We start from the raw sequence: 11,972 nt of genomic DNA on the forward strand, positions 1-11,972 counted from the left end.
TCTCTTCTTAAATTGTGAATGGCAGTCTGACCTCAATTGAGATCTTGACACATTTAATGATGCGCAAAAGTTTGAAATTCAACCTAAATCTGAAGGTTTGAGGTGAAGTTATTCAATATTATTTAGACTCCTTATGTCACACACTCCTTGTGGTATAATACTAAGTGGACGAAGATTAAATTATGTCTGGAATTATAGTCGGTACGATTTTGAGTTTAGTTATATATTCTATTCAGTATTATAAGGGGTACAACTCATATACATAACAAAGCATGACGTTAGCAATGCATGGATTATTGATAAAATGGATAAGCATGAGTTAAAATATAATTTGCCGCATACAAAAGCAAACAACAGTGGGAAATAGTCTCAACATAACGAATCTCAACATTATTAATACATCATATTCAATGCTATTCTTTATTTTACAAAAAAAATAGAGACTTAATCCTTTGTTTGATCAGATTTTAAGTGTATGTGCAACTAATACATATATCAAAAGTATGGTACTCACAATACATGAACTATTGGTACATGAATAAGCATGAGTAAAAACATAACTGCCCTTAATACACCAAACCAAAAATCAGAAATGAGACAAGACCCAACATAACTAAACTCAACATTACTAATGCACCCTATCTAATATTATTCTTATAATCAGACGACCTAGGTGGGTGGGAATAGACCATCTGAGTAGCCCCATGCAATGCCTCCCACCACACAAAAGCTAAAAGAAAGTTCTTGAAATCAACCAGTCAAAGAAGGTTCAAAAACAATAGAGCAGGAACTAGGAACATACTGGTCCACATATTGTCTTCTTTGCATAAAATCATGAACCAAAAGAATTATACTTCAAATCGCAAAAATCTCTCTCCACGTCAGTCTCTTACTTTACCTTTTTCATTTCTAATAATAATTGAAAACGTCCGCAACTTCAAAATAACATTGATCCTACAGACATTTTTAATGATAATGATTAAGAAAGCTTTACCCATTGCACTCCAAATCACAAACTAGGAACTATTTTGTCAGGAACCAGAGCATTGGAAGGGATGGACTCTCATGATTATAAAAATCACAATGCATATATACAGTTGGAATTTTGATACGTATATTGGAGCAGATGATAGTGACCCTTCTTAGAGAAAATCCTGTCTTCGCCACTCTGCAAGACTGGCAGAAAGTCTCAGGTGTCCATGATCATCAAGTACAATCTTCTATGGAAAGAAATAAAATTGAACTATAAAAGTCAGTTAGCAGAGCCAACAATCTAATTCTATGTTATATGATCACTATCGACTTCAAACTCCGTGTCAGAAATAAAAAAACATGCAGATGTGATCAGGGAAAAAAGCATGAACCAAGCAGGGATTATTAATGTGAATGACCTCGCTAACCACCATTTACAGCAACCACATTCAACGCCAAGAACAAAAAGGGCTTATGCCATGAAACAATGCTAGTGATGAACTCACAAACAGGGTTTATCTGTGTGAATTACCTCGCTAAACACAATTCAAAAACCAACCAGAGAATATCGGTGTGAATGACCTCGCTAACCACCATTATACAGCAACCACATCCAACTCCAAGAACAAATTGGGCTGCTTATGCCATGAAGCAATGCTAGTGATGAACTCACAAACAGGGTTATCCGTGTGAATTACCTTTGCTAAACACAATTCAAAAACCAACCAGGGATGCGAATGACCTCACTAACCACCACTTTACAGCAACCACATCCAACGCCAAGAACAAAAAGGGCTTATGCCATGAAACAATGCTAGTGATGTACTCACAAACACTAGAAACAAGGCCTCAATTCCTACCCCTCAAATTCAAAATGAAATTGTCATGTTCAAGACTTCGACAGTCCCTTGAAAAGGCATACTATGTTGCTTGTTGGACATATGATGCTAAGGCCTAGAAACATGGAACTACCTAAGTGAAATACCTCAATAAAGAAAAACTAGTAGTAACCTAGTAAGGCAAATCAAAACAAAATAGAATTGGTACTACTCCATCAAAGACTAGTCCTGCTCCCTTCCCCCTTTAGTTGAAGTGTCTACATAAAAAAATGTGTCAAATTTAGTTGTTTTTCGTATCATCTCAGATTTCAAACAAGTTTGCATAACTCACAACTATTCCACAAGAATACGATATCTTCCACTAGCTTAGGTAACGAATAAACATACCAAAGTTTAATTAATGCAAACAGATCATCCAGTGGCTTTTTATTTCATTCAATTTGCAATCTAATCTCACGACCACTACGCGACAATATTCAATGCTAACCTTCCTTGTAGTAGTTTCTTTCTACTAGTCAATTAACAAGACAAAACAAAGCTAAAGCATGTGAAAGGCACAAAATTCACCAAATGTTCATTTACAAATGCCTTTGGCAACAACAGCAACAACAACAAAAACAAACCCAATGTATTCCCACATAGTGGGGGTCTAGGGAGGGTAAAATGTACGCAGACCATACCACTACCTCCGGAGAAGTAGAGAGGTGGTTTCCGATAGACCCCCGGCTCAAGACACAAATGCCTTTGGCAATTAAAAGAAGTACATTTTGAGATGCCGAATACCACGATTATCAAAAAGAAAGAAACACATTTGGTACACTCAAAATGAACACAAGCTGCCCAAACATCACGATTATAACAAAAGATACATTTGATAAAACCAATCAGTAAGTACATACAATCAATGGAACTTAAAGATTGAATCAATAGAACTTAAAGTATTTTACTATTTTCTCCATGAAGATAATAAGAAGAGTTGGGTGAACAAACAAAAAGGTTCTCTCTTCATTGTCTATAACATTCATGTACAAAACAAACCCCCTAATTAGCCATTTAATAGCTATATATATATATATCATATTTGGGCACAAAAGACACTACTCTTAATATAATCCAATGATTCCCCCAAAATGTACATGTACAAATTATAAACCACTTATATTCCTATTATAAAAACAAATATAATAGATTTTTAAAACTCCTAAAAGACTTGCCTTTTTTTATATGTTTCTATGAAATTACTCAAATGCCCTTCCACTTCGGGCTTGGCACTGGAACTGTCGGCGACAGAGGGAGCTGCTGAAACCCTAATTGACCGGACGGCGAAAGCAGCAAACCGGGAGAGAGCAAGCCGTAAGGTGATTTTGGCGACGGCAAACATCCAAACGGCAGCGGGGATTGGGGAAAAGCCGGAAACGGTGGTAGAACAGAAGAAGACGCTGTCGGTGGTGGAGGAATGTTCTGTTGATGCGGCAGAGGAAATGGCTGAGGAGGCGGAAATAGTAGCGGCTGCTGCGGCACACTGAAGTTGTTCCACCGCGGAGCTAGTGGTGACAGTCCAGTAGAGGATCGCTTAGTATCGGACTCAGTTGTAGCAGAGCCGATTGAGTTTTGTAGAAACCTCATGTAAGCTGAGATCGGCGATTCCGCCGCCGCATGCACCGCTGGAAAAGGTGGAAGAGGTGATAACGGCTGCGGTTGAACAGGCCGTTGACCACAAACAAAACCTCCTCCACCAGCAACAGCGTTATTAGTAACATTCACAAACGGAGGTGGACGGTTATTAATCTGCGAAAGAGGCGGAGGACGGATCCTTTGCAACCTTGAACTCGCCGCCTTCGGTTGTTGTATAGGCGGAGGAGTCGAAATCCGTTCATGAGCAGGTGAACCCGTAAGCTTCTGAACAACATCCCTAAAATCACTCTTGTTAATATTATAAACCGGTGGCTGTTGCTGCGGCTGAGCCGCCTGCAAATTCTGCGACCCCGCAACCGGCGGAAGCAAAGGCGGTTGAACTTGCTGCTGTGTCTGCCCCTGCTGAAAATTCTGGTTATCAAAAACAGCAGGTCTTCTAACAGGTTTCGAGATCTTATGAGAGATTTTATTGAGATGCTTCAAATACATATCTCTATTACCACTGCTGCTGCTACTAGCAGAAGTAGCAGTAGCAGTAGAATCACCCTCACCAGAAGAATTACAGCTTTTATCCATTTAATAATTCCTCTATATTTTTCAAAGTTAAGACTTTCTCACTCTAGAACAGTCCAAGACTTTCTCTCTCTAGAAATGAGGGTGATTAGTGGGCGTATTTATAAACACACACGAGCATCTATTTTCTTAGTTATCCCGCCAGACTTTTCAGTGACCACAGAGAGTAGGGACAAATAAAGAAACTCAGAACAGGGTAACAAATTTAAAATTATACCATGAGTACCTGTTTTTTAATATATTACTATTAAAGTACTAGTAGTAGTAATAATCAAGATTACAAAGATTCAAACTTGATACAGTAAAACATGACTACTAAAAAGAAGAAAAAAGAGAGGAAATGAAAGTCTTTTGGGGAAATGGAGATTTTATTTTTAGCTTAAAAGGAGAGAAATTGAAAGGCTTTTAATTAAAGGAGGATAAATTGGGGCCAAGGTGGGGGATTGCAGAGTAGATTTGTTGGTAGAAGAAGATGATGAATAAGATGATAATGATGATTGTGATGAGGGAAAGATGCGTGTGATATCAGTTTTTTTTTTTTGGGTGGGGGTGGGGGGGTGCCTAAGATAAGAATGGGTTGTGTGGTGGGGGTGATTACGTTGTATTTTTTGTCTTGTTCTCATTTGGACTTAGCTCACGACTTGGGGGTCGTTTGGTTAAGGAACAAGCTTCTGTCATTTTATGTGTCCTAATTTAATTAAATACTAAGCTTAAAAAATATAAAAAGACTTGTATTTTTTATTAAATTATCTTTTATTAAGAAATATACTATTGTTATTTTTTAATTATGTGAAACTTTATAGATGAGATCAATAAAAATAAACGTAAAATTATTTCTTTAAACAACAGAGCTAGCTCAACATCATCGAAGGCCAAAAAGCCATACATTAATAAAGGGCTTTAATTTTTTCATCAAATAAAAGAGTTAATTTTTTCATCAAATAAAAGAGTTAAACGAAAAAAAAAAATCTCATTTTAAGTCTACTTTTTCGGGATCTATATTGGAGGGAATCTTACAAAATTAGTTTATTGACTATCTAAAATTTCACCAACAAGGTGAGAGATCGATTGTAATTTCTCTTCCCTCCCCTAATTTTCTTTAAAAAAATTTATGTTGGATGCCTCTCCTACTTATTCAAGAACTCTAATTTTGAGATAATATCAAAGATTCAATTCTTCTCCTTTATTTTCATTTTTTTGAATTTTGGACGATTATATTCATATTTTCTAGTTGACATATTTTAGATTCTAATAAAATTAAATAAGATAATATATATTACGTAATAAAATAACAAATCATGCAAGTTTTTAGATGAAAACAATATTAAAAAGTTGAAATAATAGAGCCCAATCTTAGAAGTAATAACTTGATTAAAAAAATAAATTATAGCTCTTGTATTTAGAACAATTTCGTCTAGATTAAAAGTAGATTGAGTATTTGTAAAAAACAAAAAATCAATTAAGACATTCTTTTCTTTCAATATACTAAAAATATATTGAATATTTATTCTGTAGACTACCTATTGACACAAGATCCTTCTTTTTATTCAATTAGTTAATTAAAAAAAAAAAAAGAGCAATTCAGTGTATTAAAGTTTCATCATATGTGGAATTCATTGAAGAGTTAAACCACAAAGATTTATTATACGCAATCTTATCTTGGAGTAATTTTTTTTTAATGATATAAAATTCTTAAAATATTTTATAATTTTTTTAAAGAAAAAATATAACCTATTGTTGTAAATGAGGCCCCCCAAAAATGAGGGGTCTAAAGCTTTTGCTTTAGAGGCTTTGCCCAAAAGTCGCCCCTATTAAATAGTTACCAAATAAGAAAAAGTGACATTCTTTTTTGAACGGACAAAAAAAATAACACACATAAAATGAGACAAAGAGAGTAGTAGTATAAGAGCTTGTTTGATCATGAGAATTTTTTTACTTTTTCAAAAACAAATCTCTTTATGTTAAATACAACTTCAAATTGTTATTTGATTGTGAGAATTTCACATACAACCTACAACTTGAGGTTGTATTTAAAAAAAGTGAAAATGTCAAATACATCGATAGACCCCTCAACTTGGCACGATCTTTTACTTTGACACCTCAATTAGACGTTATTCATTTTTGACACCTCAACTAGCATTCAAGTGTCTCGTTTTGGCATTTTTTACACAATCGATAACGTGCAAAAATAACAAATAATATGATGACATTTATTATTTTTCTCCAAAATTATTTTTAAATAATTAATTTAAGTTAAAAGAATAATCAACAAATAACCAATCCTCCCCCACCCCCACAAGACCCCCCCCCCCCCCCCCCAACCCCCCCTCCCCCCCCACCAACCCCCAAGCCCATCTTCTTCAATCCCCCTCCCCCCCTCCCATTCAATTTCTTGGTATTATTACTACAATTTTAAGTTGTTCTTTTGTTAATTTCCTTGAATCTTCAAATCATCCTTTATTTTTTCTTGCATGTTCTTTTGATTTGGTTGAATGAATTGTGATGTTTTGTATTTTTACATTCTAGTTTTCTCATCTTCTTCAAATTATTCTTTAGTTCTTATCCACCCCACACCATACCAGGTCATCTGCCCCCGCTTGTGCCACAATCATCTCTTTCTCCGTTGTGCACCACCACCTCGAAATTATTTTTTCAACCTTCCTCTCCAAATTTTCAACACAATCTGAGGAAAAAAAAGTACTGAAAATATAGAAAAATTAAAAGTCCCATCAAAAAGCAATCTTATTTCAATCAATTTTGGTTCTAAGTCTTCTACAGCACCTGATTTTATCGGAGAATGTGTTCCAATGAATACGAAGCAAGTTGGGCAACTGATTTCAATTGAAAATGATATGGGGAAGGTGAATTTTGAAAAAAAAAAAAAAACACCAAATTATCCCAAGAAATCAATGAGTTTGAATTCTAGTTTTTAGCTGAGGTTGTTGTCGTTCTTGTCACTGATGATGAAACTTCTGGAAATTTTAAACATATGAAAGCTGATGATGATGATTTCAATTCAATTGAGGAAAGTTTCAGCTGAATCCTCTAATCCTCGTACTAATATTGATCAAAGTAAAAATATGCTTAATGAACTTAAGAAAGGTAAAAATGTTCAGAAAATAGGGCTAAGAGTGCTGCTCAAGATGAAAATTGTTGTTGATTTGTCAATGGAGATTTTTAATAATTTTGAAAAAATTTAAAGATGAAAAAATTATAAAAATACATGAAAAAATTATAAAAGTACCCCTCAAACGCGCTCAAAATGCGTGTAGCATACATCCACTAATGACTTAACAAAAAGTGTTAAAACAACACACTTAAATACTAGTTGAGGTGTCAAAAATGAACAACGTCTAATTGAAGTGTCAAAGTGAAAGATCGTGCTAAGTTAAGGAGTCTACCGATGTATTTGACAAGAAAAGATTGTTTTCACTTTTTTCAGTTTTTCACTCACAAAAATTTTAAAATAACTTCAATTATATTGACCGACAAATACAATTTCAATTTCAACTCAGACTCTAACTTCAAAATTCTTACTTTTTATTACCAAACGCCCACTAATTTTGAGATACTTTTTCTATTAAAAAATAAATGAATTTTTATTTTTGACTGAATGTGTGCGCACCTATTAAGGAAAAGAATTTAAGACATAAATGATACTCCTCTCATTTCAAAATAATTGAATTGTTGGGGTATGACACACTCGTTAAGAAGAATATTTTAGAACATAAATTGCTAGTTACTTTCTACTATTATCTTTTTAGTTGTTCTAAATTACTATCCTAAAAAATATGAAGTACTTAAGAACCATATTAAATGAAAAGATAAAATTGAAAGATTTTTTTTTCTTTTTTTGATTTCTCATTTGGTGTTCGGTACCCACATTGGAACTCGACTAATTCAAATTCGCGGCGGGTAGAGCCCCATTCGTAGGGCAGCACTCCCTACCAAAGATTTTTCCATACCCAGGGCTCTAACCCGAGACCTCTGGTTAAGGGAGGAGCTGTCTCATCCACTGCACCATATTCTTTGGTGATGAAAGAAACACTGCACCATATTCTTTGGTGATGAAAGAAATTTTCAACATGTCTCTTAAAGAATAAACAATTCATTTATTTTAAACATTAAAATAATTCAGCAATTCATTTATTTTGAAATGGAGAGTGAACCTTGTTTTTCATGTTTATCCTTTTAGATTTTATCAAATTACTTTTGAAAATCTAGACATATTAAATAAAATCAATTAAGTCTCTTAGAACTAATAGCCTAAAAGAAATTGAAAAGGTAAATTGAAAGAAAATTTCAAATGTCTTTTGAAAAATGAACAATTCACTTATTTTCAACATTAAAAGATAGCTTAAAAAGTTATTTATTTTGGACTAAAAAAGGTAACCAATTTCAGAATAAGATATTTCATACTTCATTCATAATTAGATCATTCTTATTAAAAATAGATATTCTTTAATACTTTGTCATTTCATAAAATCAAAACATAATTGATTGCCTTTTTTTTCACTTTTATCCTCAGTAATAGTAATATAAAAAGGTATTAATATAATATATATAAAAAAAAAATTAGTCAAATTACCCTCTAGTTAGTCATATTTTTAGTTTTTGCATATTCTAAAGAAAAATATTAAGTAGAGTGTAATTTTGACTAAATCTCCTCATTTATTACTCTTACAAGTTTAATATTTCTTACATTGCACCACATTAAATCTCTACCTATTTATAACTACAGGTGGAGATGGAAATAAAAAATTAATTATATATTAATTTTCTAAAATAACAAATATTATGAATAATCTATTTTAATAAAAATGGTAAATATTTAGAAACGTGGAAAATATTAATGAAGAAAATCTTAATAACTATTCTCTCCGTTTCATTTTACTCGTCTCAAATTTTTTAATTTGATTTCTCATTTTACTGGTCATTTTTTATTAATTAAGATACGATAATTTTTTTTTTCTTTTTTACCTTTAGTATTAATTGTTCTATCTCCAAATTAAAATATAAATATTATTTAATAGAGGTATTATGATAAAGTAATCATGTTATTAATTATTTTTTTTAATAAATGTGTAATATTAAGTTGGAACGAGTAAAATGAAATGAAAGGAGTATATGTTATCAATTATCACCATCCGAACGGTCTGATTCGGTATTAGTATTGATTTGTGATTCAATTTGGTTGGGCTTTAAAGAGCAAAATAAAAGTTCATACTTTACTTAATTCCGAGGCAATAAATGGTTTTCCCATTATTTTCAGATTAGCCGTTGGGAATTAATTTTATTCTTGCTTTATGAGCTATAGTAACCAAGTAATAATGACCCTTAGAAATTGATTTGTTACGACATGTAATTACTGCAACCTAATTAAGGGTGTGTTTGGTACCAAAAAAATTTTTTAAAGAAAAAATAAATGATTTTTATTTATTCCTTATTACTCTGAGTAAAAAGAATTGTCATAAAAATATTTATATATAATCTAAACAAATTTTATGAGATAGTGAAGGTAGGGGTAGGGTGGTGAAGATGGGAGCTACGTTATGGGGAGTATATGAAGTTTGTCGGAGAGAGAAGGACACCATTAACATGGAATGTCACTTATGAAATTTATTTTTCCTACTTACATTATAAAAAATGATTTACTTACTTTTAAAAAAACTTATTTTCTTAAGCAAACTATTTTTTAAAAATTTTGACCAACGAATCAAAATATTTTTTAAAATAAAATAAAATTGGACGGTACACTACACACCCTAAAGACTACTTTCATTTGCATTGGTTAAATTACCAAAGGCTACAACCCCAAATGACTCTAACTAGCTTTCCTAATTTGATCGGATTCACTAATTTTACACTAAACAATCTTTGACTATTTTCAAAAAATATGGAATGTAAGGTCTTCAAAGGATTTTTTTTCATATCAAAATCTGTTTGCTTGAGCAAAAATAATTTTGATTTGGTTTGTTAGAAATGTAAAGACATTGCTAAATGAATTTCCAAGACATGTCAATCCCCAAGTAGATGTGTTTAGTATTCCAACATAGAAAGTATTACGAAAAGATGACAGTCGTATTTTCATAGGCTCTTGAATGATGAAGGGAATAGAGTTATTGCGTTAGGGGAGCTTGAGCAATCAGAGGAGTGTCATGATTTTAGTTATTGTAGACGTTTTAAGGTAGAGGAGATCAAAGAGGCCGATCGCCGGATGCGAAGGGGTAGGGTGACGGGGCCTGATGAGATTCCCGTGGATTTTTGGAAGTTTTCTGACGAGGCTAGTTTAAGGTGGTTGACTAATCTGTTTAACGACATTTTCAAGTCGACGAAAATGCCCGGGGCCTAGAGATGGAGTCCCTCTGTATAAGAATAAGGGTGACATTTAGAGTTGCAACAACTATAGGGGTATTAAGCTATTGAGTCATACTATGAAGATTTAGGAGAGAGTGGTCGAGTTGAGGTTGGGGAGGATAGTGTCTATTTCGGAGAACCATTTTGGATTTATGCCCGGGCACTCTAAGACGGAGGTAATTCACCTGGTGCGGAGACTGGTAGAACAGTACAGGGAAAGGAAGAAAGACCTGCACATGGTGTTTATCGACTTGGAAAAGACATACGATAAAGTTTCTAAGGAAGTTCTTTGGAGATGCTTGGAGATAAGCGGGGTCCGGGTGGCGTATATCAGAGCAATCAAGGACATGTATGATGGAGCTAAGACCCAGGTGAGGACGACGGGGGCGATTCAGAACATTTTCCTGTCTTGACAGGGTTGTATCAGGGATCTACTCTTATTCCGTTTTTGTTTGCTTTGGTGATGGATGTGCTGACACGACGTATCCAAAGAGAGGTGCCATGGTGTATGCTTTTTGCAGATCATGTGGTGTTGATTGATGAGATTCGGGGATGTGTGAATGATAAGCTAGAGGTGTGGAGACAGACTCTTGAGTCTAAAAGGTTCAGGTTGAGTAGAAGCAAGACCGAATATTTGGAATGTAAGTTTAATGGCTCGAGGGAGGAGGATGAGATGGTAGTGAGGTTGGATTCTCAGGCGGTGTGTAATAGGGATAGTTTCAAGTATCTCGGGTCCATGATTCAAGGGAATGGTAAGATTGACGAGGACGTCTCCCACCGTATTGGGGCGGAAAGGATGAAGTGGAGGCTCACCTCGGGGGTGTTGTGTGATAAGAAAGTGTCGTCCAAGCTTAAAGGCAAATTTTATAGGGTGACAGTCCGTCCGGCCATGTTGTATGGAGCGGAGTGCTGGGCAATCAAAAACTCTCACATTCAAAAATTGAAGATAACGAAAATGCGGATGTTGTGCTGGATGTGTGGGCTTACTAGGGGTGATAGAGTTCGGAATGAGACTATCCAGGAGAAGGTTGGAGTGGCTTCGGTGGAGGACAAGTTGCGGAAAGTCCGTTTGAGGTGGTTCGAACACATGATGGGGAGGGACACAGATACACCAGTTCGTAGGTGTGAGTGGCTTGCTTTGGATGGTTTCAGGCGAGGCAGGGGTAGGCCGAAGAATTACTGGAGAGGGGTGATTAGGCGGGACATGGAGCAGTTACACCTAGGGCTGTCATATGGGCCAGTGCGGGCCAACCCGGAACCAGCCCGTGTCATTTAACCTGTTTGTGGATCGGGCTGGGTCCGGGTTGGGGTCTAAGTGGGCCAGGCCGGGCTCAATATTAAAAAAATTAAAAATAACCCTAACCTGGTCCACTTAACCCAACCCGGACAAACCCACCTAAACCTGGTCAAACCCGATTAAAAAATCAATCAAATATGGTCAAAAATATAAAAAAAAAACTTTTTTTCAATATACATTATATATACCCACCTATATACATTATAAATACGTTAAACAATATATATACACTACATATTTAGTATATACTACATTATAATTTAAAAAATATATACACATATACACAATTACACATGTAA

General features: G+C 34.6%; 1 protein-coding gene across 1 annotated transcript; it reads right to left on the reverse strand.

Annotated features, from left to right (window-relative positions):
- Window positions 1-799: 799 nt before the first annotated feature.
- On the reverse strand, window positions 800-4,547 carry LOC107867454 (VQ motif-containing protein 9). The gene is made up of 2 exons (XM_016713706.2): window positions 3,026-4,547; window positions 800-1,220 (listed from the first exon to the last, which is right to left on the reverse strand). Exon 1 carries the CDS (start codon window positions 4,020-4,022, stop codon window positions 3,054-3,056), a length of 969 nt encoding a protein of 322 aa, XP_016569192.1. The 5' UTR covers window positions 4,023-4,547; the 3' UTR covers window positions 800-1,220; window positions 3,026-3,053.
- Window positions 4,548-11,972: the final 7,425 nt, after the last annotated feature.

The sequence above is a fragment of the Capsicum annuum genome, chromosome 4 (genome assembly GCF_002878395.1).
Source record: "Capsicum annuum cultivar UCD-10X-F1 chromosome 4, UCD10Xv1.1, whole genome shotgun sequence".
Taxonomy (NCBI): Eukaryota; Viridiplantae; Streptophyta; class Magnoliopsida; order Solanales; family Solanaceae; genus Capsicum; species Capsicum annuum.